Here is a 27,573-nt window from a genome sequence, read left to right on the forward strand (position 1 = left end):
TGTCACATTGCATCTGAGATTTTTCTGAAGGAAAAACTACAGTTTATTTCAAGATACTTTATTTTTATGTCCATTTTGTCATACTTTCATATAAGTCATGAAAGCTTTTCTTTATGTCCAGCTAATTGAAAAACCTTTAAAACTGCTTTTCAGTCCTAATTCATAGGATCTAAATAGTTTATGGTTCTCATGCTTCTGAACCTCCACGCTGTATGTTGTTTCATACTAAAGGACTGCCTCACGGCTAAAAAATTGTCTTTCTTTGCTATTTCTGTCATCACTAACTTTTGTCAATTCTTTCACTCTTCCTCTAGTCTCTTCCAACACCATTTCCTCATTTTCCACCCATTCGACTTGCCCAGCTTCCCACCTTCCTTCATTGTTATGCTCAACCAAGGTGCTTTTTAATCTGCTAACTGGCTCTTCTTTACTTTGCAACTTTTCCATTCTCCTTTTCACAAATTGATACATTTTTGTAATGTATTTTAGTGTGAAGCAATGCATACATAGCCTTTACTTGAGTTGCCTGTTTTATTAATACATTCCTTAGATCATTGTTACCTATTATTGCATTGATAACAGCTTATATTTAATGAACCAAAACTGTTGTGTTTAGAAATTTCCATTTGAAATTATTCATGTAAACGTCTCTTACACTTATCTCCTCAAAAACGTTTTTCCCATCACTTTTATTTTTCCATCTGCTCTCCTTGATTATTTTTTCTTGTCTTCCCATTTTAGTGTCATCCCTTGAGTTTACCTCATATCCAGTTGCCATTGGCGAGAGGATGATCTACATCCAGAGCCAGGGTTACAGTAGCAGATCAAAACAGCCATCCTTACTCCTAGGGTGTTTGGTGATTGCAAATTCCCAGAACAAGTAATAAGAGCAGTGGAAAGTTGGAAATCAGAGTCTCATATGTTTCATTGTGACCACTGCTTTGGGTTGATTTTTTTCTTGCCCATTTTTAAAAATACATTCAAGATACATGTGATTATTAGAACTCAGGATTAAATGAGTTAACACATGTAAAATGTTTCGAATAGTACCTGCACGTAGTAGGCACTCAATAAATGTTATTATTCTACTATGTAATTATTCTCTCTGCTGCACTCCAGCCACTTGAACTGCATTATCTTTTCTCTGCAGCCATTATTTCACATAGAAAATCCTGAATACGTTAAATTAATGCACACTTGCTACCAAGAGTAGAAAGAAATACAGATATTGTGGAAGGCTTTCTCAAAGACATTTCCATAAAAGAAATTTTATGTTTAATAAAACTACTTTGGGATATGGAGGGCACTCTAGGAGGGAAAAAAAAACAACAATCATATATTGCTCTTCCTATTTCTTCAGAAGGGCAAGATTATTAGAATAATTGATTTAAAGGTTTCAGGTTTTTCAGTAGTTCCTGTTAAGAACAGCGATGAATTCCATGAAATGTAGTATCCTTAGAATTAGCCAGACGGTGTTTCTTGAAGAATTAAATTTGAGGATTTTTGTATGGACTACATTAGGTAGGTTTAAGGATGTTTTTTTCCTTTCCTTCACATTAACTCAGCACTGTAATAAAGAATGAACCAGAGGCATGATGAGATTGGTTTACATCCACGGTGATCTCAGGAAATGCTCCAAGGAAGTGCTCCACAGATACCCCTGAAATTATTACTTTCCACTAGAGGGAAAAGAAATCATATTTCTGTGCTTCATTCCTTTTTCAGTGTCAGACCCATGGCCTCAGAGCAGGGCTGTCATCTAGGGTTTCTTGATCCTTGGGCAGTTAATGGCCTCTGGCTGTGCCCTGGGCTGTGTGTGCCTCTCTTGGTCATTAATCCCACAGAAGTGCCTTGTGCCAGGATGTTCTTCTTTAAAGGCATTTGATTGGCTTGGAAGAGGTTTGCATTAATGAACTCCTTCTTTGTCTGGGAAGGGCAAATGCTTTGTTGTGGCACTTGAGAAAAGGTTGTTTTCAAACAGTTTTCCCTGTGATCACAATAAGCCAAATGAGGAGAGGGTCTCCTTCTTCACAACACAAAGGAAACTTCCTTCACGATTAAGGTCTGAGGTAAAGCTTTATGTCAGTTTGGAAGTAAGACATATACCTTTTAAGGAGAACTGAGGGAATGCAAAGTGTTTCACCTTATCCAAGAAATAAGGGTTCTGTTTTCAGATGATGGGAGAAGAGAGTGCAGTTTCCAATCGATTCACCGCCTTGACCATTCAGTGATAACCAGAAGATACTGCAAGGCATTTAATGAAAGAGAACACAGGAATAAAGGTGCAATCTGATAGACTTTCTGTCTATAGACTAAACCAAAAAAGCACTTAAAAATTTTTAACTATAATTCTGAAATTGAGATTATCTTGAATTTGTCCTGTTAACTTTTGAGTTTTTAATTTATTAATACTATTATATTCAGTTGACGTAACAGTCTCTTTAAAGGGTTGCTACAATGGCTAGGGTTGGGTAAAGTCATTTTATAGCATGGTCCAAATACATATCATTCCCCTCAGTAGTCATGTTTAATTGTCTTATTTTTTTGCTGGAAAACAAGATTTCTGGATGAGCTCTGAAAATGAACCTTGGAACATTAGTACCCACATGTTTGATACCTACGCAGTGTTCTGTGAATTTCTTTAAACCCACTGTTACTCAGAATCACTTGATTAATGATAATGTTCCTTTGAAGGTGAATGGTCAGAAGCTACGTGGTTTTCAAAAAAATATTTCCATCTTGAGTAAAACTGCAACAGCTGTTCGTGATTCAACTTTATTTTTGGCAATTCTAACATATTTATGTTCCCTTCACCGTTTTAAATGATGACATCCCATTTCCCCATACGTTCTGCTGCTTGTTATGAACCATCAAATGCCTTGGCTTTTGGGGAAAACCCAGAAGCATGCATTTGATTTGCCTTTAAGTAGATAAAACATTTACAGAATTTTTTTTTCTGGAAATTGTTAGTTATTCTTGTAACAAGTCTTAATACCTGATAAGACTTGGTCATTTAACATTTTAAAAATTCAGTTGCTTTTTTTCCCCAGTGATTGTTGAATTTTACTCCCCAAATAATTGCAGTGTATCTTGCTTGCCTGCTTGCTCACTTGCTGTCTTTCCACCGTTTGTTCCACCTTAAAGCTATTAGGAAAAGTCTAATTATAAACAATCCTTATCTTAAAATTATCTGTCACTAATGTAGCATTTTACCAGAACCATCTGTTTATGGGACTATAAGACCATTGCTCTCTGTAATTATTGGCTTACATCTATATCTTTAATAAGTATTTAAATAGCCAAATAGTTTATATATTCCAGATTTTTCCTTTGGACATGCCCTCCTTTTGGACACACTGTAAACTAATAGGACCGTGAGGAGAGTTGAGTGTGATGGTTCTGGACACCTTTAGGTAATAACATCTTCTCCCCACTTTTCTCTCTATCTCCGCTTTGCTCCTTTTCCTGATCCTGCTTTTGGCTTTCCTTCAACTGCTCCTCTGGCACTCTTGTGTGTAAAACAATCACCTGCACCCTAGTTATCCCCATGTGTCCTCGTTCAGCATCTTGCAGCCCCATCAACATCATGCCCTACAAAGCTGCACACTCTAGAAATCCGATGGAGCGACCAAAATTCTTTGTAACACCACCGGAGGGCTCCACGCGAAGGAGGACTGTTCACGGCACAGCGGTGAGTAGCTGTTGGGAGCAGCCTGGCGAGTCTGCACTGTTTCTGTGCGTAGTGGACACCGCCTCGAGGTGCAGTGAGGATGTAAGCCAGGCGATGGTGACATCCGTCCTCCCATCCGTCCCACCAGTCTTGAATCTGGCTGGCTGAGTGGTGCTGTCCCAACACTTCCTCCCCACTTGGGGATTCTGCTCCCCCCTGAAAATCTGAATTTGAAGATGAAAATTGTTCTTTGTTCAAGCATGTCTGAGTGGCTGAACTGCCATATGGGTGCCTCCTTACAATTAAGTGCAATGCCAACATACTTTATTTTTTAAAGTGAGAAAACCTTTGAAGGGGAAGTGGGCCTGGACTGCTGCCTTTGCATTTTATTCCAACCCTGTCCAGAAGCTGGCTGAACTCTAAATGTGGTTCACTAAAAAGCAAGATAAAGAATTTTTGTCTGTTTAGCTAATCCGTGTCAAGGCCCAGGTCTTAAAATATAGGGACAAAGTATTGAAAACACTAGTTATTCACTAAGTAATTCTTGAAAGGCTGTTGGGCTGTGTTATAGACTCACAGTTTGCAAGTGAAGAATATAATTTGTACCTGTTGTTTCTGACAAGGTGGCTGAACTAACATTAATTTTCACCATGCTATAAATGCAATGAGGTCACTTGTATGTCTCCAAGAATCTTTCTTCTTCTTTGTTTTATTTAAACTGTGTGTTATTTGGTAGCCATTGAAATGTATAGACATTGTTCTGTGGTCTTCAGACGTTGTACTTTAGTCTTAAAGGACTCCCCAGTCCACCAGAAGATCTCGTTGCCCCTCTCTCATGTCAATAGCATGACCCATGAAAGGCTGGAACAATTTTTTTCAATCCTAACTTCTCAGAGCAATTTATAAATTCAATTTATAACTTCTCAGATTTATAAAGCTGATGAACACCTAAAGGGATTTTGCTTAGACCTTTGAGGATAATTCAAGGGTTGTGAGAGCTTGATGGCTTTGCCTACAGGCAGTTTTCTTTCAAGCCCTTCAGGCTTTCAGGAGTCAACGTTTAATTCATGATTGAGTCAGACCTCCAGCCCTTCAAGCCAGAAGTGAAACTACCTTTGAGGTCTGGGAAGTCTTCCATCATTAGCACTTTGGTGCCTCAGAGATCCCAGCTGTGGACAAATAGCAATAGTTAAGCAGAACAGTTTTGGCCCCAAACATTGGATACTTATTGGGTAGAGAAAAGCATGTACCAAAGAAAAAAATACCTTGTTACGGATAAAAACAAAAATTAACACTCCAGGAGGGAAGGGTGAGAGCTGATCCTTGGCCAACAGATTAAATGAGAGGGATTTGTCATCATACGATCCAGAACCTATATTTTCTCACCGGTTTTGTTTTTGTCTTTTTAGTGCCTTCTTTCTGTATTTGATCTACTGGCTGCCTTTTCACTTCTTTGCAATTAAATATTTAGGCAAATACCTACTGCCAGAAAGCGACTCACAAATCATTTATACTCCAGAGCTGCACTGTGGAATTCAGCTGAGCACTTGAAAATGTGGCAAATGAGACTGACGGATCAAATTTGAAATTTAATTTTCTTTTAAGCAATTTTTAATTGTGACAAAAAACATATAACAAAATATACCATCTTAACTGTTTTTAAGTGTGCAGTTCAGTAGTATTAAGTGTATTCACATTGTTGTGCAACCAATCTCTAGAACTTTTTAAATCTTGCAAAACTGAAACTATACCCACTAAACAACAACCTTCCATCCTCCTCCCCCAGCTCCTGGCAACCACCATTTTACTTTCTGTTCCTATGAATTTGACTACATTAGATACCTCATACAAATGAAATCATACAGTATTTGTCTTTTTGTGACTGGCTTATTTCACTTAGCATAATGTCCTTGAGGTCTGTCCTTCCACGTTGTAGCATGTGACAGGATTTCTGTTCTTTTTAAGGCTAGTAATACTCCATTGTGTGTGTGTGTCTATACATATATATTTCTGTATGTGTATGTATACACACACATACATGTATGCATGTATAGACGCACCACATTTTGTTAATCTGTTCATCTGTTGATGGACATTTGAGTTGCTTCTTCCTTTTGGCTGTTGTGAATAGCACTGCTACAAACATGGGTGTGAAGATATCTCTTCAAGATCCTGCCTTCAGTTCTTTTGGATATATACCCAATTGTTGGATCTTATGGTAATTTTATTTTTAATTTTTTGAATAACTGCTATACGGTTTTCCAAAGTGACAATACCATTTTACTTACATTCCAACCAACAGGGTACAAGGTCTTCCAGTTTTTTCACATCCTCACCAATACTTGTTTTTTCATTTTGTTTTTTTTGTTTGTTTTTTAAATAGTAGCCTGATAGGTGTGAGATGATACCTCATTGTGGTTTTGATTTGCATTTCTCTAATCATCAGTGATGTTGAGCATCTTTCTATAAGTTTGTTGGTCATTTGTATATCATCTTTGGAGAAATATCTAATCAAGTCCTTTGCCCATTTTTTAATCTTTAGTTTTTTAATCTTATTTTTAATTTTTGTTGTTGGAGTTATTTATACATTATGGATATTAATCCCTTATCAGATATATGATTTGCAAATATTTTCTCTCATTCTGTAGGTCGCCTTCTTACTCTGTTGATTATATCCTTTGATGCATAGGAGTTTTTAAGTTTGAAGTCCCATTTGTTTATATTTGCTTTCATTGCATGTGCTTTTGGTGTCATATCCAAGAAATTATTACCAAATCCAGTATCATGATGCTTCCCATTTTCTTCTGGGAATTTTATAATTTGAAGTCTTACATTTAGGTCTTTAATCATTTTGAGTTCATTTTTGTATATGGTGTAAGGTAAGGGTCCAACTACATTCTTTTGCATGTGGATATCCAGTTTCCCAGCACCATTTGTTGAAAAGACTGTCTTTTCCCCATTGAATGGTGTTGGCACTCTTGTCAAGGATCCTTTGACCATATACACAAGGGTTTATTTCTGGATGCTCTATTCTGTTTCATTGGTCTATATGTCTGTCTTTATGCCAGTACCATACTGTTTTGATTACCATAGATTTGTAATATGTTCTGAAATCAGGGAGTTTGAGACCTCCAACTTTGTTCTTCTTTTTCAAGATTGTTTATTCAGGGTCCCTTGAGGTTCCATATGAGTTTAGGATGGAGTTTTCTATTTCTGCAAAAAATGATGTTGGCTTTTGATAGGGATTGCATTGATTCTGTAGATTGTTTGCGATAGTATTGACATCTTAGCAATAACAAGCCTTCCATTCTGTGAACTTAAGATGTCTTCCCATTTATTTGTGTCTTCTTTAATCTCTTTCAGCAATGCCTTCTAGTTTTCACTGTAGAAGTCTCCCACCTCCTTGGTTAAGTTTATTCCTAAGTATTTTATTCTTTTTTTGATGCTGTTGTAAATGGGATTGTTTTCTTAATTTCCTTTTCAATTTTATTAAATTTTAATTAATTTAGATCTAAATTCAACTGCCTGCTCTTGAGCACTTGAAATATGTTTTGTGAGACTAAACTTAACATTTAATTTTAATTAATTTAGGTCTAAATTCAAATAGCCAAATGTGGCTAGTGGCTACCATTTTGGACAGTGTAGATGCAGAACATTTCTATCATCACTGTTCTCTTGTACAGTGCTGCCTTTGAATATCTGTTTATATTGTCTCTCTTGTGGGTTATTTGTATTCTAAACCTAACTCTAGTTGTAAAACTAAAAAGTCTTTGTCCTGCTGGTAAGTTGCCTAGACCACTGACATGGGCTTACTGTGTGTGTTCCACCTTAGCCTTGTGGAACGTGTTAACAGGAAAGATTATTGTACAGACCACTGGCTGTTAACTCAGATCAGGATGAGAATCAGGAGCATCTTTACATGTGTGGAACTCAAATAGGTGATTGGGTCTAAGACCAGTGGAAAGACATTTGAAAGAACTAAGAGGGTAAAAGCATCCATCTACCTGCCTGGGAGGGTGTTATGTCAAATATTGAGCATTTTTCCAAACTGCTCCTCCCTGTTCCCCCTACTCCCTAAAGGTGATTAAAGGGAGGTCAGTTTTAAGAAAGAAAGAATTGGTTCAGTGACACTTTAACAAAAAGAAGACTCTGAGGATTATACACTTTAATGTAGATTTATTCCCAGATGCCTGTCTTATCAAGGCGTAGATGATGACATTAGTCCCCAAATCCTCCACATCACAAATTACCTTTCCTGACTTATTTTCCCATTCAGGTCTCTCCTTGATCTGACTTTAGCCAAATTAAAATGTTTTGAGAAAAAGAAAGAGAAGCAACTCAAGATGCTTAACCCCAACCTCCCTCGGGAAGAGCCCTGTGCCTTCCACTCTGGGGACTTGATCTGCCAGAGGCATAATTGCCATCCTGTACACCTATCAAGAGGGTTCCATATGGTGGCTGCTGCTTCTGCTACCCAAGCACTGCAGCTGTTCTCCAATACCCTGCCTCCTGCCTTCTACTGCCAGAGACGGGGACAAAGGGTGGTCATGCAGCTGCAAGTGATATAGAGGTGGCACACACCCTGTGAAGCTCTTTCCTGCCTCATCCTTCATTTGTTTTATTTAGAAATTCTGGGGAGACATTGAGTATTATTTGACACTGAGATGTTTTTCCCCCACCTATAGCCCAGTCCATCAACTAGGATGCTACTAAGGAAACTAGAAGCAATTAGAAGAGATGCTGAAGGGAACAAAAGGGGAGGGAAGAAAGAAGGGGGGTGATGCTTGAGCCAGGCAGAAAAGGAAAGAAAAGAAGGTACACGCCAGCTTATTGGCCCTGAGGCTAGGTGTTGGTCTGCCCCTTCCCTAGCACCCTCAGTCTGCTTTCCTGCAAGGATCCCACAGAGTGAAGGACTGACAGGCATCCACACAGGTCCCTCCAGCCAGCATCTGTTCCCATCCCAGAACATTGTTGGCCATGTTTCAGATACTTGGAATGAGTACTTTCTCCCTTGCCCTGTGCCTTGTCTTTTTGTTTGTTTTTGTTTGTGTTTTGGTTTGGGGGGTTTTATTGTTTGTTTGTTTGTTTTTGTCTTCGTTGACTTGAGACTATCAGAACACTTCTGGGTTTCCTTTTGCCCAATTCTACCTAGGAAAGGTGTCATCTCTCTGGCTGAATTCCTAGTATGCAGTCATAGGAGGGCTGATGTTTTGGCCCAACCTCAGAGATTTCCATTTCATCCCTAATGAGGAAGACTAAAAATAACTGAAATTCCTCACCTTGAACCTGACTTTTCCTTCAAGGGCAAGAGGACACTAAGTGAGGAAGGACTTGTTTGTATAACATCAGTATAAAGAAAAAAATGAATTAATGTCTGACATAGCAGACATGTAAATTAAAAAAAAATAAACTGAGCTATAGTGTGTTCCAGAGTAAAAAAAAAAACTGCTTAAGAATTAAAAGAGATAAAGGTAGGGGGAATAAGCTGAAAGTGACCTTTATTTTGACATTTGTGTGGGCTAAACCAGACTGAGAAATTTTGCTCTGGGTAGCTTTAGATACAAAGTATAGGTGCTTTCTAAAAGTGTGTTTTTGTTTTGTTTTTTTACAAATATAAGCCCAGATCACACATCCAGAACCTTCTTACTAGTGTCAGATTGTGTTAATTCAATTATAATGTTCAGTTTTAACCTAATAAAGGCCTTTTGTTGGGGTGGAATGGATATACATGGCAAAGGTTGGAAATTTTCCCAAAAGCCATTCAATGGATTGCAGCTCCACTGTTGAATACTGTGAATGTGATTGTCCCGCTCATGGAAAAATCTAATTATTGTGTTCCTCTGAACTTAGGGCTATAAAAGAGAGAGGGAGAGAGAAAACATACCCTTCCACCTCACACCCGGCATCCAAAGGGCTCTATCTCCATCTCGTCCCAAAGCCAGATCACCAGCTTCCTCCCGACTTTGGTAAGTGAAATGTAAGAGGCTGGCAGGGTTGTTCCATGTTGGAGAATTAAGAGCCTCTGTCCTCTGAAAAGAAACTATTCTCCCCACACTGTTTGGCCTTCACTTGGGGGGTAATATTTTTCCTCAAAGGAAAGAAAAGAGAAACCTGGAATGAGCCTCTAAAGTGAGTACTTCCACATTTGCCACATAAAAGACACATTCACACAGCTAAATATCTTCATTTCTCTTCCGTATTGGTGTTCCAAGACTATTACATGGTAGAGGTATGGGGAAAGGAAGGTTCTGGCAAGCTGTTCTCATGTGTCCCTTTCTCTTTACTTTGTGTGTTTGTTGCCCAGGCTCCCATCCAAGTCCTTTCCCCATTTGCCTGGCACCCCCAGACCAGCATCCTCCATGCCTCCTGGACCAGTCAAACCTGCCCCTGCTCAGGTCCGGCCCCCCTCGCCTGGCAACATCCGCCCCATCAAGAGAGAAGTCAGAGTGGAACCTGAGAGAAAAGACCCTGAGAAGGAACCTCAGAAAGTTGCCAATGAGCCCTCACTAAAGGGCAGGGCACTTTTGGTGAAGGTAGAAGAAGCCACAGTTGAAGAGGGGACACCCGTCGAACCAGAGGTTGCTCCTGGTAGGAATCCACTGACTCGTGGTGGAGTGTGGGTTGCTTGCTTTCTTTATTCACTCTTCCTTTTTCTCCTGCACTGCTTTGACTTAGCTTTTTCTTTCTTTCTTTTTTTCCCTTATTGGGCACTTGGAAATTTTACTCTAAGGCTAATCTGGGGAACTTTTCTTGAATATAATTTTCCTACGTATAAAGAAAGAATCATCCATCCTACAGCCTATTGTCAGAGCCACAGCATATTAATTCAGGTGTAGTTTATAAGTCCTTTCATTGGCCAAGTCCAATAATTTGACAAAATGTGGTATTCAGAGCACCTGCATCCGAATCATTTTATTATTTATCCTAGTGCTGTGTAACAAATTATTCCAAAACTTTGCCGCTTAATAACAACAACAAACAGTTATTATATCACACAGAGTCTCGGGTCAGGAATTTGGGAGCAGCTTAGCTGGGGTGTTAGAAGATGGCTCATGTACAGGGCTGTCGGCAGGTGGCCTTCATTTCATGACACATGAACCTCTCCATAGGGCTGTTGGATGGATGATTCTTTCTTTATACGTAGGAAAATTATATTCAAGACAGTCCTCACAGTCTGTCCACGCTGCTGGCTTCCTGCAGAGTGAGTGACCTGGGGGAGAGAATCACGAGGAGCCCACAGTATCTTTTATGCCCAGTCTCAGAAGTCACACACGAAGAAATCACGACTTCTTTTCTTTTTTTTTTTTATTTATTCATTTATTTTTGGATGCTTTGGGTCTTCGTTGCTGCCCGCGGGCTTCCTCTAGTTGCAGTGAGCGGGGGCTACTCTTCATTGCAGTGCACGGACTTCTCATTGCAGTGGCTTCTCTTATTGCGGAGCTTGGGCTCTAGGCATGCAGGCTTCAGTAGTTGTGGCGCACGGGCTCAGTAGCTGTGGCTCGCAGGCTCTAGAGCTCAGACTCAGTAGTTGTGGCACAGGGGCTTAGTTGCTCCACGGCATTTGGGATCCTCCCGGACCAGGGACTGAACCCATGTCCCCTGTACTGGCAGGCAGATTCCCAACCGCTGTGCCACCAGGGAAGTCCCAGAAGTCACGATTTCTGTCATACTATTCGTTAGAAGCAAGTCACTAGCTTCAGCTCACACTCAAGTTGGGGGGATTAGCCTCCATCTTTTAAAGGGAGGATTTTCGAAGAATTTATGGAAATATTTTTAAACCACATCTATAATGTTTCAAACTGTAGAACGCTGCCCCTACCTCAGACCTATTGAATCAGAATATGTGGTGGATCCAAGGACTCTGAAGGATACTAAGTTCATCTGTTGACTCTTGTGCAGGATTGCCAGATAAAATAGAGTGGCAGTTATCCTGTGTGTACTGGAGTTTGGGGACCACTGGCTTAGCGTATGTGATTGACAGAGGTCAGAATTTTTTCCAAAAGACCCAGTGGATCTCATCCCTACCAGGTTAACCAGATGCTGTTTAGAAGTTTAAAATCACCTGGAACTAGAAATTCAATGTATCTTGTTGAAAATTGTCTTCATTCAAGAGTTTTCTCTTTAAGACTTAATTTGAAGATAGAGGGTGGGGGGCAAAGAAAGAATAGTGACTCAAGACAAATGATAGTATAGTAAGGGAATGGAAGAGTCCAATACCTGTTTGCATGGAAAGAGGGAGAAGAGAAAGGCCAAAAAGTGTCCTGAGGGCAAAGAAAAATCTGTGGGAGCAGCAGGAGAAATGTAGATCTTGAAAGGAGGGTCTGGAGTGGTCAGGTGCCAGGGATCACACCTCACCATGGTGCCTATGGCAGGGGGGCACCAGCCCCCTAGGTCCTTTTCCTGAATCCAAATAAGGTCAGAGAACTACTCTCATCTTGCATGTTGGCATCAGGACTGACAGTGGAGACCTGCAATGTCTACGGAGCACAGGTGCTGGCTCCCGCAGAGGCTCTTGGCTCCCTCCTCAGACCTGGAGACAGCTCTGGGTAGACATAAGAGACCTCTTCCTTGGTCTCTTCCAGCCTGAGTCCAGGCTTGTGGTATGGACACGGGGCATGGTCACAGAAAGGCTTGAGTCCTCTAGTGATGAATAGTCACTAAAGAGAAGGAATTTTTTTTTAACGTAATGAAAGGCAAATGGAAGATCTCATCTTCTTTTTTCCTGGGGTATAACTTCCCACAGAACCTAACATGAGGCTCTATACTTAGTACACATTCGATATATGTTGTTAACTGATTTAACTTGTATAAAAATAAGGCTTAGTGACAGAGTGTCAGCTTCGGATGTCTCACTTACACACACGGCTTTTTGTTATCTGTTGCCCGGTTACAGATAGAATACAGTGAAACCGTGAGAACGCGCAGTAATAAACATTCCCTTTTCTCTTATAGCGATGAATTCGAGGCCTGGGGTGCGGGGGATGCTAGTTTTTGTGTTGTTCTTTGGCTTTTGTTTCCAATTGGTTTTCTCCTTGTACTTGTTTGTACAGCTGCTCCGGAGGCAGCCTCAGCGCCAGCCTCCGCTCCAGCCTCCACTCCGGCCCCGTCATCCACTGTGACTGCCAGCGCTTCTCTGAAGACCTCTGCGGGCACCACTGACCCGGAAGAGGCCACGAGGCTGCTAGCTGAGAAGAGGCGGCTGGCCCGAGAGCACAGGGAGAAGGAGGAAAGGGAGAAGAGGGAGACGGAAGAGCTCGAAAGGTAAAGGAGTGACACTGCTCAGTGACACCCTAGTGACACCTTGGATTAAGTCTTCAGTCAGAGAGAAGAGGTAATAGTAGTGTTGAAGGTGAATCTATTTAGTTGTTTCAGAATTAGTCTCCCCTGGTGTTCCCCTGAGCACTAAATGACTTTTTTAAGCCACATTTTCTTATTATAATGACAGTACAACAAAATTGATGGAGAAGGGGTTTTTTGTTTTGTTTTCGAAGGAGAAAGGTTTAAAGAAAAAAAAATCATCCATATTCTTACCAGATTTCAATAATTGCGTACATTTTGGGTCACCCTTTCCAGTCTCTGAACAGTGTGTGGGTGTATATACATGCATAAATATATACATACACACATAGATTTGCATAATTGTAACCACAGTAGAGGTACAGTTGTGCAGTCTTAATTTTTTATTTAACATATCTCTCATCTCCATGTTTCCTCATTATCTTTCTAATCATCTTAAAGCTGCATAATAACAGCTCATGTTTTCTTCCTTCCAGATAGTATTCCTCTCAGAGGGTAGCTGCGTGAGACAGTTAAGTGCCCCACGACTGCCTGCCAGACAGTATGCCAGGGGCAGTTTGCTTAGTTGGCCCCCTTCTGGAGCTAATAAGGCTAATGTCAATATAATTGTTCTTCAAATAAGCAGAACTGCCTGTCCAGAAAGGACGGCAGCCCCAGTGCTGGGCCGCCATCTTGGACATGCCCTGCCCTTGGTCCCAACAGGGAGCTTACATGGCCCACCTCGTCCCTGTACTGAAACAGAACATTATAACCTTTATTTACTTACAGAGATTTGGAGGGGAGCGTTAAATTCGTTACTAAAAAGTCACATTATTGGATTAAACAAATCTCAGCCTTTAAAGATAGTTATATTGCACATCTTTAAAAAAAAAAAAAAAAAAAACAAGCTCTCCTCAGAATATGAGTGGATATATTCTGTTTCTGTTTCCCACGAGGCAACGGGAGGCTGGAAAGGGGAGGAGGAAGGAGAGAGGGTGGCTTCACATGTATCAGTGGATGCTGTTGGCCAGACCTCCCAACAAACGGTTCTCGCGGTAACCACAGACTCGATCGAGCCTTGCCAAGGAAGTCCCCTCACGTATCTTTGTCTTGTTTTGTCTTTTTCCAGACAAAAGCGAGAAGAATTGGCCCAAAGGGTGGCTGAAGAGAGAACCCGCCGAGAGGAGGAGGCCCGCCAGCTGGAAGCTCAGCAAGCCAGGGAGAGAGAAGAGCAGCTGCGGCGGCAGGAGGAGGGGCGGGTCCGGCGCGAGCGGGAGGAGATGGAGCGCCTCCAGAAACAGGTGGGGGGGGGGGGTCCGGGCCCCGCCCGGGAATCAGGTCGGTGCAGCCCTGGCTCAAGATGGGGCAAGGGGCAGCCCAGATGAGAAGAGGAAGCTGTTGAGCGTGTGGTTAGGAGTGCTCGTGTCTCCCCCGTGCGCGCTCGTGGTCCTCGCGTTCTCCGTCCTCGGGTGCCCCGGGACTTTGGCGCAGCGGGCAAAGCCAGCCTGTTTGTAAGAAGTAGATGCCGACTTCCGTTTTCAGAAAGAAGAAGAAGCTCGTGTTCGGGAAGAAGCAGAGAGGGTCCGGCAGGAACGGGAGAAGCATTTCCAGAGAGAAGAGCAGGAGCGCCTGGAGAGGAAGAAGGTAGTCGCATCCGCCCCCGCAGCCTGGCGCCCTCGCTGCTCTGATTCTGCCTAGATTGAAGGCGGCTCAAGACCAAGAGACTAGCTCACTGCCATTAGAAAACAAAAGTGTCCTGCCCATTCCAGGTTAACTAAAGTAGCTCTCAGTATTAATGTTCTCCTCCAAAGAAATCGCTCTTGGTGTTTCAGGCTTCACCAAAAACAGTTGCTTCCAATTCATGCGGCTTAAGCCAGTTTCAGCTCCTTTGAGTAACTCCAGTTAAGACAAAGACAATTATATTTTCCCAAAATAATAGACATGTTTCAGTGCCCTGCTATTTGCTTAGTCAGTGAAAAGCGCCAGGCTAGCTTTCTTTCCATATGTGATCTGTTTGCTTAATTCTTCCTTTTTTGTAGCGACTTGAGGAGATAATGAAAAGAACCAGAAGAACAGAAGCTTCAGATAAGGTATTGAGATGGCCTTTTTTTTAACTATTCTTAATGGCTTTTTTTTTAAACTTTCATTTGTAATTTTAACATTAAAAAGTCTTTCTTTTTTTCTTTGTTAGAAAACTGTTGATCAGAGAAATGGAGATATAACCAAGGGAGCGCTCATTAGAGGAACAGGTATTTATTTCAGTGAACTCAAATCAATTCAAATATAGAATTTTTTAATTTATTCTATGGAGGTCAAGATAAACATTGATTTAAAATAAAAATACTCATTGACTCACAGAAGCTTAGGTGTTTCTTATCTAGCCCACAAATAATCCCCTTTATCTAAAAATCTCTAGCATTTCTAGCAGATTTTTTTCACATTTGTTTATACTCTAATGGAGTATTTAATATCTTAAGTCATTTTATATCATATATATGTCTCTCTATATATCTATGTGTATGTATGCCTCTATAGATATGTATACACACGTATGTGTGTATATACACACACGATTAGAAGAATTTTCTTTGAGTTTATAAAATTAAATTTCATTTGTCATGTACTATCTGCTAAAGGAATCTGTGTTTATATTTGCTATTAAGGACATTAAATTTAAACATTTTGACAACTTGTACTTATGGCATTTCTCAGAAAAGGATTTAAATGTTTTTCTTTTAGTTCTCACTTCAGAATAGAGTTAAAATTTGAAATTTGTTGAAATTTCATTAGAAAGTTGTTCATATGCCATAGGCTTTGGACAAAGATGATTAATTTCTTAGTGATTTTAAACCAAATTTGGTGTATATAAAAGTAAAATTTATCTTAGTGTTTTAGTACTCAGACTCAACTAATATTTATTAAATGCCTTCTTTGTGTCAGATACATCTGCATACATTTTCTTGTTTAATTTCCATTGCAGGCCTGTGAGATAGGAGATGCTTTATCTTGGAGTCAGCAGTCATTTTCAGAAAACTTTTGTGTGCCAGGCCCTTTTGTAGGTGCTAGGATTCAGTGTGAACAGGTCAGCCGAGGTCCCTACCCCCGAGGAGAACTCAGATTGAGTGACAGGCCCAGCTCGCACAGCTGGAGTCCAAGTCACCAGCTTGTAATTTGGCTCCTTCCGTGATTCCACGTGGTCTTCATGATTGTACATACAGGTGGTTGGTCGATAATTCATTATTCAGTCTTCCTCTTTCCTCATCTGCAGTATCAATATGAAAAGAAAGGACCAGAGATACCTCCGTTTCTTTTACTGTTTATTATAGCCTGGAGTAAAGATCAAATGAAATGATTTATGTGAAAGAACATTCTCTGTTCTGGGGTTTTCAAATGTACAAGATGGGTATTTGGGGATTTGGTTTTACTTCAGTTGAGGCTATCCGAGTTCCTCTATGTCATAATCCCTTCAGTGTGGGGCTTTTCATTCTCTTTTAAAGATACCCTAATTATATTTGTTTGGGGAATAGCCTAATGGTTGCATATTAACCCCACTGCATTTTTAACAGGTTGTCTCCAAGAATGTTGTAATACATGTAGGCTTAAAGCAGGCATGGCACCCAGTAAGTCATCGGAATGAGCATTTTAGAATGTAAATTGCACCAACCCCGGATTATTTGAGGAGCTAATGCTGTAGTTTGTACATGGCCAGGCTCCTTGTTGGTTTTTTGTTTTTCCATCTGTCTTCTTCCTGCTATTCCCCTATCAATTCTTTCGATTATTCTTTGTACCTCAATTCGAGAATGAACAATGGCCAGAAAGAAGGTGAAACTTGTCAGTCATCACACCTGTGTTTATCAACTGTCATAATAAATTTGGTTTGAGTTAATAGTGCTAAAACGAGGCCTGAGGATTATCTAACACATGTTCCTCTTCTCCTGGTCCCACATTTGGTTGAGGACTGAATGGTATCACCAGTGCTCCAAAGAGAATTCTAGGCTGGGCAGGCAGGTGAGTTTGCAGACCTATCAGAAGTCTTCTCAGAAGATTCCTATTACCAGCTTTGCAAATTTTGGCAACTTTTAAGTTATTAGTCTCTTCTTAAGACTTTACGTAAACCTGGCCCAGATTTTAAAGTCAGTCATCAATATTGTTTGCTCACGCTAGACTCCAGTGAGGAGTATTGAATGACTGGGTAGCACAGTTAGGTACAATTCACTGGCCTTCCGTGCATGAAATCCCTACCATTCTTAAGTGGGACTAAAACTGAGTTTTCCAAAATGTTTTTCATCACTTAGGGTATTTCATGGTGATTTGCTCCAAATCCTTCAGTAATAATTTGTTCAGCATCGGCCTGACCAAATCAGCTTACTGTTATCTTCATCAATTACTTTGGTTTCAGTATTACATACTTTTTTGTCCAAAGTCAATTTGGTGCAAGCAAAAATAATCACAGCACTGATTTCCACCCTTACAATGTGCTGGGCAGTGTTCTAAGTACTTTGCATGTGTTAATACATTTAATTCTCACAGTAGCCTATGAGTTAGGTACTATTACTATCCATGAGGAAACTGAGGCACAGAGCGTTTGTGGCTTGCCCAGGGTCACACAGCTGGTAAGTAGCAGAGCCAGGACATAAATCCAGGCATTCTGGCTCCTGGGGTTTGGGTTTGATAGTAGAGTTGTAGTAACCCTTTGTTCCATCTTCTTTGCCATGTCTAGCGGTGTCTGCACTTCCAAATACGACAAACTCTCCAGGACAAGGAGAACCAGTAGCCAGCCCCCATGTGGTTACCTCACATCAATCAGAAGTGACTGTGGAGAGGTGAGTTAGACAACTGCGGCCTTTCTTACTGACGCACATTAGAGCAAAGCACGACTGTTTTTGCCCCACCGATCCCACCAGAATTTTCTGGAGCCCGAAAGAATTTGAGTTTTAACATGAAGATTTATTTAGGTTCATTAATGTTTGGTAGAGCTAGTAATTCTGTAATCTGAGAAAAGGAAAATGTCTTTTTTTCTTGAATCTCTAAATATGATGGTGAGGTTTTTGTGTGGCTATTAAAAAAAATTACAGGGAATAATTTGTTACTTTCCTTTGTATGTATTTGGCATGATCCTGGACCATCTTCACACCCTTTGATGGTATACAACAGCTGTATTTTCACTGTATATAATATTATAGTGAGTCACAGGTTTGTTCCTTAGTAAAAGTAATTTAGATGCCAGTATTTCTTTTACTAGTAGTAGAGCTTCTTATTGAGGAAACAAATGGTTGCTAACAATAGTTAAGAAGTGTGGATTAAAGAAAGATTGCCTTTCTGTTCCTTTGCATTTATACTGACAGCATTGTAAGAGCGCTCTCAGAAATGAAAACTAAGGGTAGTCATAGCCTGTGCCTAAAAATCCAGTCATAGAGAACTTGTAGAAATATTTATAATAGTGTTCAAATTTTTCAGCTGCAACTTTTTAATTATCAGAATTTACTGAATTATGAGTTCTGTGTCTAACGCCAGAGTCTTTGCTACCATAAGAGAATTGAAGCTCCTCAAATTAACATTTTTAATAGATAGAAAAATGTCTTTTAAGATCTAAGATCTTTTTTTCTTCCAGTTTTACTGAGATATAATTGACATGCAGCACTGTATAAGTTTAAGGTATATGGCATAATGATTTGATATACATAAATTTTTTTCTTAATCTAAAAACACATACTATACAACATTTTATATTGTTGGAAGCCATGAAAAGAAAGTTGTCCTAAGATGGACATCCTAAGATGTCTATAAGTCATAAGGTATCTATGTATATCTTTCTGGGACAGTAAAAGTTTTTTTAATTTGCCCACTATAATACCAAAGAAAACAACTTTCCTAAGAGAGATTTTAATAAGTTCTTGATTACGTTTAATAAATTTATTGTCATAATTACCTAAGAGATATATTAAGTGATATTTCATTTTTTTAGTTATAGTTTGATTTTCAAATAAAATACTCATTTCCAACTACTATAATTTATGGCATTTAATTCATTGATGTCAGAGATTTTTAGAAAAGGATAAAAAGTACCACAGAGAACCCCATTATTATAACGAGGGATAGGTTTTTTAAGCCACTGATAATTCTCTCTGAGGAGTAAAATTAGCTTATACTTTAGCTGACTCTCTTCCGTGGTAAAATCAAGTGATTAATCATTGTATAAGAACCTGAAACATATCTTCAAGAGTCTTGCATCCAACTTCAACCTCCAGAGAGCACCCAAAGAAGGGGAATTCAAAAGCTGGTACTTGTATCTTAAGAGGACACACAGATCCATAAACCCTAACCCCAGCAACTTCAGCTTCAGTTTTATAGTTTCTGCTGGTCACAGTGTCCTCTGAACATTTAATAATTGGTCATCCAAAGCATAGGGCATGATTATTCCTCTAATTGCTAAGGAGTAAGAATGGGTGGGGTGGTTGGGTAAGAGTGGGAGGGGAAAATGAGGTCAGCTGTTGATTCAGGCCTCGGGTTGGCATTGCCATTACAGCTTGTCAGCACACACAGGCCTGGAAGGTGACAGGAGTTGACGTGGTCAAGGAACAAGGGCTTTGAAGATGCATTTCTTTTGCCAAAACTTCTACTTAAAAATCTCTCTGGGATGAGAACCAAAACTCTTTCCCTGATTACAGAAAGCCCATTGGTACTGGGAAAGAGCAGGAGGATGGGCGTGGCAGTGCAAGCACTAGAACGGCAGGTATTAGGAGGGGGTGTGTGCGCGAGTGCACACGCGCTAATGTAGGCTGCTGTGATGCTGAGCCTCTTCTCCCCTCAGTGAAATAGTGGAAACGCACCATTATAGTCTGAATCTGTATAATATTTTTATGTTCTCTTCCACGGCACTTTTATAAATAATATTTTCAACATACCCTGCAATACCTTGTGAAGCACTTAGGTCAGGCATCTTTATTTTTTTTCTAGAAGAAAGGGTTTAATAATTAACAAAAAATACCATAATACCCAAATCAGAAATGTTTTAGAATATGTTCCACAAAGTCAATGTATCTCACTGACTGGGGAAAGTAAACTATTTCCTCAATAGGGAAAAAAAAAGCAAAGATTCCTAAAAAAAAAAAAAAACAATGGAAAGATTAGACGTCTACTAGCTTCGTTTTCACCATTTGGGAAGGAGATGGAAAAAGACTAACTTACTAAAATTCAAGTTGTTGGCATTACTGACAGTAGAGACCTGACTTTCTGATCTCTTCCATAGATCTCTGTCTACAGATAAACATTGGTTATGATGAGTGTGTATTAGAAGTTAAAACCATCACAATTTTTGTTTCACATTTTTAGTCTTATTAATATTTTCCATTTGAACATTTTAACTCTAGAATTTTGTCAAATAGGGTCATTTTTTATACATGAGCCACTGAACAAATTATGAAGTTTGCAAATATGTTTACTGCTGCAGTCAGATCAAGTGAACAATAAAATTAATCTAGCATTCATTTGGTGCACAGGCATTGTTTTGCTGCATTGTAAAGCATAATAATGAACATATAACCTAACAGTCTGCCTATTTGGTTATGGAGTGTGTAAAGGGAGTGAAAAACCTAAGAGAGGGACTTCCCTGGTGGTGCAGTGGTTAAGAATCTGCCTGCCAACGCAGGGGACACGGGTTCGATCCCTGGTTCGGGAAGATCCCACATGCCGTGGAACAACTAAGCCCGTGCGCCACAACTCCCGAGCCCACGAGCCACAACTACTGAGCCTGCGTGCCACAACTACTGAAGCCTGTGCGCCTAGAGCCTGCGCACCGCAACAAAGAATAACCGCCGCTCGCCTCAACTAGAGAAAGCCCGTGCACAGCAACGAAGACCCAACACAGCCAAAAAAAAGAAAGAAAAAAAAAAAACCCTAAGAGAAACTATAGGTAGAAACTAAGAATTTGTTGGCCAGTTAAATGTATCTCAAAAATCCAAGATATTAAGCATGAATTAATAAGAATCAAGGTGGGGTCAGAGGCAGATTTAAGGGGCAAAGATGAGAAGGTTGGTCTTCAACAATTAACCTATAAAATTATGCACATGTTTTAGGAAGCTGGAGACGTCCAGGAAGGGCTGGAATTTGAATAGCTGGGACTATAAAAAATAGCATTATGAGAAAAACATAGGACCAGAGATCACACGTTCAATCTGGACCGTCTCCCAGTAGTCGTGCGACTTGTGCAAATTATGTCCCTCTATAATCCCCTCATCTTTGAAGTAAAGATCCTAATAAGGGCTACTCTTTATAAGACAAAGAGATATAAAATGCCTGCAGTAGACAGGCATGTTAAGTATATGTAGAACTGTTGATGATGAGGATCTATTCTAATTGATAAATTGGTCCATTTGATAAGTTTTAGTTTAAAAAGCTGTTTCTTTAAATAAGAATTTAAAGTACAAATATGTCAGAATTCACCATTTTTGTTAGTAATGATGAGGTCAGTCATTCTAACATTTCGATTGTAAGATTATAAAAGTATTTATTATAAAACAGTTTGTCCTAAAAATGTTTTCCAGTTTTAATACTAACTCCTTTTGATTTTGATTTTTCAAACTCCCTAGTACTCCCAATTTGGAAAAACAACCAAATGAAAATGGAATATCAGTTCAGAATGAAAATTTTGAAGAAATTATAAATTTACCCATTGGATCTAAACCATCCAGATTAGACGTCACCAACAGCGAGAGTCCAGACATTCCTTTGAATCCTATTTTGGCCTTTGGTGATGAAGGGACACTTGGACCCCTGCCTCAGGTAGATGGTGTTCAAACACAACAGACAGCAGGTAAGCTTGCCTCGAACTCCCTTCAGTAATCATCAGAAATATGTGACACCCAAGAGGGAATGAACCTTCTGCTGTGTGACTGTGGCACACTTTGTCCTTCAAGGGACCAAATAAGCCACGTGGAAGAGATTGTGCATGGGTCATTAGAAGTTGAATTTTGAGTTGGGCAACTTCTGGGGCCCCTCTTGTTCTCCCACTCAGTGTAGAAATTCGGTCCGCAGCACCCACTGGGTATCCATGGGCCTCTCCTCACGGAGCGGCACTCATTGCCCAGTGGCAGTGCTTCATATTGCGTGCCCAGAACACGCTTCATATTAAGACAAACAACCGTAACTGAGTGGCCATTGAACCTAGTTCTGTCCACTAGAGAAAAGGTTTGTTTGGTTTCTATTCCATCTTTCTCAGCTCTTCAGATATTTTAAGACTGCCAACATGTTCTCCCACCATTTTTCTCTCGTTTGGGTTTAGCAACCTGGGATAATATACTATTGTCCTTTTTAAATGTAGTAAGATAGTTACAGTTTAAGGTAATGCGACTAATATTCCAGACTAGGAGCATACTGAGCGCAAGGGCCTTCCATCCCTTGTTGAGTGACCGTAGCTATTGAAACTGCAAGTGACTCTCTTATACCCTGTCTCTGGAACTCACACTTAACCTGAAGTCATTGTGCAAAAAGAACAATAGCTTTACAGGACCCAGAGCAATAACAACATAAAAAAATTACCAACGCAGTGCTCATAGTAACTCAACAGCACAGTCCCGTCAGTGTCAAGAGCAAGTGGGATAATCCAGCTCCATCTCTTTTCAAACCTCTTTGATTTCTATCAGCTTCTCTCCCAGCACCTCACTTTCATGTACTGACCAGCATCTTTTTATACTGTTATGAAGAGAGCCAAGCAAATTCAGGATGTTTATAGATGAGTCGGTAAAGCATTATTTGTGGTCAAATTGTTTTGTCATTCAGATTCCATCTGTGCACTTTTAACATATTTCCCACTTTAAAACTGGTTGAAAAGCCAACTTTGAACCTCCTATCCAAATGAAGCTAGTCTTTTTTCCTTCTCTAATATACTGACCTGGGGAGTGTAACTTCTCTTTAGTGATCTACTTTTCTAGATTGTAAAAGGAAGAAGGTCCAGCTGTCAATGGAAGCTATAAAGCCTGACATTCTGACTCTTAAGCCTTTGAGAACAATCTGATTACCTGTGTGTTGGTGGAAACATTCCTGGTGCAGCTTCCTGCTTTGTCATGTCACAGATTCAGAGAGATGGAAGGAACATTCAGATGACTTCCTGCTTCATTCGCCAGGCTTTAAATCACCTTTTGATGTACCTGTCATTTCATTCTCACTCTTCCGTACCTTCTCTAGGAACATAGTCCAGTGTCTGTGATATTAAGTGGCGTTAGGGTTCTTTTGTGGTCATGACTACTTATCAACCAACATTTATTTAACCTCCAACATATGGTTGGAACCCGAAGTATCAGGTACTGAGGATTCAAGACAAATGAATGTAAAGTCCCTATTCTCAAAGAAAAGTACAGTTGACTTACACAGTTTGGAAAAGGAAATGATATATAGCCTAAGTTAAAGAAAAGGACATGTTTTCCTATTAGTGGTAGAATTCACTTACATCTAAGACCACGGATCCTGATAAAATTGCCTATTCTTATATAGACAATATATAAAAGCATGGTAAAGTTTTAGGAATGTAAATATTACTGTAGTATTCTTTAAGATTTTAGATAGATGTCATATTAATCTGTTCTTTTTTCTGTCTCCTAATATAGAAGTTATATGAGCATTTCTTCTGAAGAACCAAAGCAGACATTTAATAAGAATTTCTACAATTAATGGAATCCCTTCCATGCTACAAAGGAGCATCTCCCCTTCCTCCAGTTTTCTAAAGATTTCTTGACCATCATTTTGAAAAGACTTTATTAAAACCAGCTAAAGACAACAGACTGGATAGCTTTTCTAATAATTTTTGCCAGTAGAGAAAAAGAAATCCTCCCCTGTTCTTCAGTACTTTAAAATGGCTTTTTCCAGTGTGCTCCTTCTTAGGAAATCAATATTTTTCTGCATTCTCTAAAAGATGAGAGCATTTGGCTGTAAAAGAAATGGGCCGAGTAGGCATGATTTTTCACATAGATATTTTGGACTTTAAAAGCTAACATGTAAAATTGGCACAAAAATTTTTACCTTTTACAGTGTAATACTTGAAATATAAGTACCTCTTGGTTCAATAAGTAGAGTGAATAGGAGAGATGTTTAAATGAAGCCTGTTTGTTTAAATATTATTTAATAGAGCAAAGAGCTCTATTTGTAGAGGCAGATTACCAGGTTCTTGTAAATGCAACTTGTACATGGACATTCTGCAAACCCCACTGTCCCATTCTTCTTGCATCTTCTTTTGCAAAAGCATACTCAACAGTTTTAAAATGTGAAAAAAAAAAACCATTATTTTTTCAGAGCAAGAAAATAATTTACTGTCCTCTTAAATAATGTATTTATAAAGTTTTTTCAGATATACTAATCAAATAAATTAGAACAATGTGACAACATTGCAGAATTTGATTTATGAGATGCATTCCTTATGTTACCATGAGAGAATGTTGTTGATGATTCAGGGCTATTTCTGAAGTCTGTTTATTGCTGCTGTCCCCAGTGATGGTGGGACTTACCTTTGCCTTACCTGATCACAAATTATTTGGAGGTGGGGGAGAATAAAGATTTAATATTTCTTTAAATAAAAAAGAGAATTTGGTTTTGCTCGTTTAAGAGCAATGAAAAAAGGATGGAATGTGGACTGTGTTTGGCACCCAGGACACTGCAGGATGATACCTTCATGAAGGTCCTTGTTCTGCGGGGCATCCATCAGCTTTCACCCTTCATCCTTCTTCACTTTCGCTGCTGAGCTTGGCTGTACAAACTTGCACTTTCATTTGATAATATAAATTCAATTTTATTTTACCATTTGAGAGACTACTAATAACTAAATACTGAAGGAGAGAGAACACTGAGGGAACGCATTTTTTTATTATGGAGTGTTTAAAAGTAAACTTCTGCCACTAGAATGTGTTTTTATTAAAAGTGGGATTGATTAATCTAGATTGAATGAGGGGCTGTTCATTTATTGGACCATTTCCTTAAAATCCAAGCATACTGTCTTTAGTAACAGCTGTAATTTGTTAAAAAAAACATTAATTTGGGGTTTTTCCCTATTCTCAGTTGTCCATGTACACATAGTCATATTAAAAGAAAAATCTGTTCAACTAAATTGTTTTTTTTTTTTTTAATCGACCTAGCATGAAACACCAAATAAAATGTTTGACATATTTTTACTTTTAGGTTTCTCATATGTTATAACTTCACTTAGGTTGATTCTTGAGTTTTCAAATTGTTCTTCATTTAACCTCAACCAGCTTCCTCTGAACAGGCATACAGAATAGGTTGATTTAAAATTTAGAGCAGGAGTTCTGTTTTGGCTAGGTTTTCCTTTTTTCATTTATATTTAACTTAAGCAATCATTAGCAAACTGAATGCCTCTACGTAATCAAGTTTTAATTAGAAATGGTAGAAAATTGTTAACTCTATTTTGTTAACTACACTGCCAGAGGATGACCTTGACCTTTACAATGGCTAGAATGCTTTCTGTCCAGCCCTTGAAGATCAGTATTCACCTACTGATCTTAAAGAGGTCCTCAGTAGGCACTACATTAAAGGAAGGTCTCAGGGATCAAATATGACCCTCTCCACGGAATGAGGGTGCATGGGCTTTTAGTTTCCTTTTCCACAACATTGTAGTCTGTTTTAGGCCAATTTAATCACCAGTCACAAGTTCATTTGGTAGATACCTTCCAGTAAAAGCTGGCAGCTAAGGCTGTATGTTTCCTCCTGCATAACATCACTACCTGGTGGTATATTATGATAAAAGCAAACCTAAAACAGAGTTTTAAGGGGAGAGTGAGGGAATAAGGAGGCTGAGCAGGCTCTCAGTAGAGCCAGAGAGGTGAAAAACTACAAAAAGCTGGAAGAGAGGTGCTGGTCCATGAGAAACTCATCTGGGTTTGTTGTCTTATCAAAGTTGGGCTCCTACCGTCTTGCAGAGGGTGGGAGATGGGGCCCTATCTTCAGGTGTCGGCTGGAACAGTGTTTCTCATCCCTGTCTTTGCTCGTGCTGTTCCCTCTGCTAATAATACTCTCCACTTCATATGAATGTTTGGAGGATTCCATGAGGTCTAGCATATAAAGATCTTAGCACCATGCTTAACCCATAGTAAGCATTCCGTATTTATTAACTAAATAAAAAGACTCATCCTTCAATATTCAGCTTGTGTTTCTCCCTCCAAGAAACCTACTTTCCTCCCAGAGTCTCACTCTAGGTTAGGTGCCCTTCCTCTTTTCTAATGCTAACTCTCTGAATATGCCTCTATCATTGTGCTTGCCACAATCTATTACATTTATATTCATGATTCTCTCCCCCACTAGACTGAATCCTTGAGGGGGAAGACTTTTATTCATCTTTGTACAGTATTCCCAAATGTCCAGTGTGGTACCTGGTACCCATTAGGGACTTAGCAATGTTAATTGTTATAATGGATGGATGCTTGCATGCATGCACGAAATCCTCATCTTGACTTTTTGACAGCTTTTGAATTATTGATTAGCCCTTTATTCTTGAATATCCTTTCTCCAGTGGATTTTGTATCAAATCAGAGGTCAGTTGCAGACAACAGAAACCACCACAGTATTTTCAGCAGAGGGAGATTTAGACACTGTTAAAATTGTTGGAAGGACTGAAGAGCATGCTCTAGACTGGGCCCTCAGGAATGACTCCCAGATCACAGCAGATAGGACCCACTAGGAGAGCTACTACCTCTCCCACTCAGGAAGATGAGAATTCAGGAAGCCACCCCTGGAACCACTGAACGTATTGCCTTTGCTGAGATCCAGAAATCAGGAAGCCACCACAACTGAACTTTCTGCTAGAGCCACACAAGCAAAACATGGATTCCCAGGCCTTTGCCTCTTGTCCCTCGGGAAGCTGATGCGGGAATGCTGAACACTGGCCAGGAAGGGCAGAGGGAGCCAACAGTCCCATGACCTTCTTGCCAGCAGAAGCAGCCCAAAAGTGCTATCTACATCTTTCAAGCCTCACTCACATCACCAGATTCTCAGAACCTGCATCACATCCAGACCCTCTGGTTGCAAGGAAACCTGGGAAATGTAGTTTTCAGTCTTAACACTGCAGAAAGACATCCTAGACTCACGGTGGATTGGATGTTAAGACAGCCCCCAGAGATGAATGGATAAAGAAGATGTGGCATATATATACAATGGAATATTACTCAGCCATAAAAAGGAACGAAACTGAGTTATTTGTAGTGAGGTGGATGGACCTAGAGTCTGTCATACAGAGTGAAGTAAGTCAGAGAAAAACAAATACCATATGCTAACACATATATATGGAATCTAAAAAAGAAAATGGTCAGAAGAACCTAGGGGCAAGACGGGAATAAATATGCAGACCTACTAGAGAATGGACTTGAGGATACAGGGAGGGTGAAGGGTAAGCTGGGACAAAGTGAGAGAGTGGCCTGGACATATATACACTACCAAACGTAAAATAGATAGCTAGTGGGAAGCAGCCGCATAGCACAGGGAGATCAGCTCGGTGCTTTGTGACCACCTAGAGGGGTGGGATAGGGAGGGTGGGAGGGAGGGAGACGTAAGAGGGAAGAGATGTGGGGATATATGTATATGTATAACTGATTCACTTTGTTATAAAGCAGAAACTGACACACCATTGTAAA

General features: G+C 39.8%; 1 protein-coding gene across 2 annotated transcripts in view; it reads left to right on the forward strand.

Annotated features, from left to right (window-relative positions):
• MAP7 (microtubule associated protein 7) overlaps positions 1 to 25,014 on the forward strand; it is a 159,052-nt gene extending 134,038 nt beyond the window's left edge. For both annotated transcript variants that reach the window (XM_061207674.1, XM_061207675.1), the window contains exons 8-18: positions 3,564 to 3,691; positions 9,521 to 9,636; positions 9,975 to 10,258; positions 12,721 to 12,931; positions 14,076 to 14,247; positions 14,489 to 14,590; positions 14,986 to 15,036; positions 15,138 to 15,195; positions 17,667 to 17,769; positions 21,535 to 21,758; positions 23,548 to 25,014. In XM_061207674.1, coding sequence (XP_061063657.1) covers positions 3,564 to 3,691; positions 9,521 to 9,636; positions 9,975 to 10,258; positions 12,721 to 12,931; positions 14,076 to 14,247; positions 14,489 to 14,590; positions 14,986 to 15,036; positions 15,138 to 15,195; positions 17,667 to 17,769; positions 21,535 to 21,758; positions 23,548 to 23,558 — 1,460 coding nt within the window. In that variant the 3' untranslated portion in view covers positions 23,559 to 25,014. The remainder of the gene's footprint in view (positions 1 to 3,563; positions 3,692 to 9,520; positions 9,637 to 9,974; positions 10,259 to 12,720; positions 12,932 to 14,075; positions 14,248 to 14,488; positions 14,591 to 14,985; positions 15,037 to 15,137; positions 15,196 to 17,666; positions 17,770 to 21,534; positions 21,759 to 23,547) is intronic.
• Positions 25,015 to 27,573: the final 2,559 nt, after the last annotated feature.

The sequence above is a fragment of the Eubalaena glacialis genome, chromosome 12 (genome assembly GCF_028564815.1).
Source record: "Eubalaena glacialis isolate mEubGla1 chromosome 12, mEubGla1.1.hap2.+ XY, whole genome shotgun sequence".
NCBI lineage: Eukaryota > Metazoa > Chordata > Mammalia > Artiodactyla > Balaenidae > Eubalaena > Eubalaena glacialis.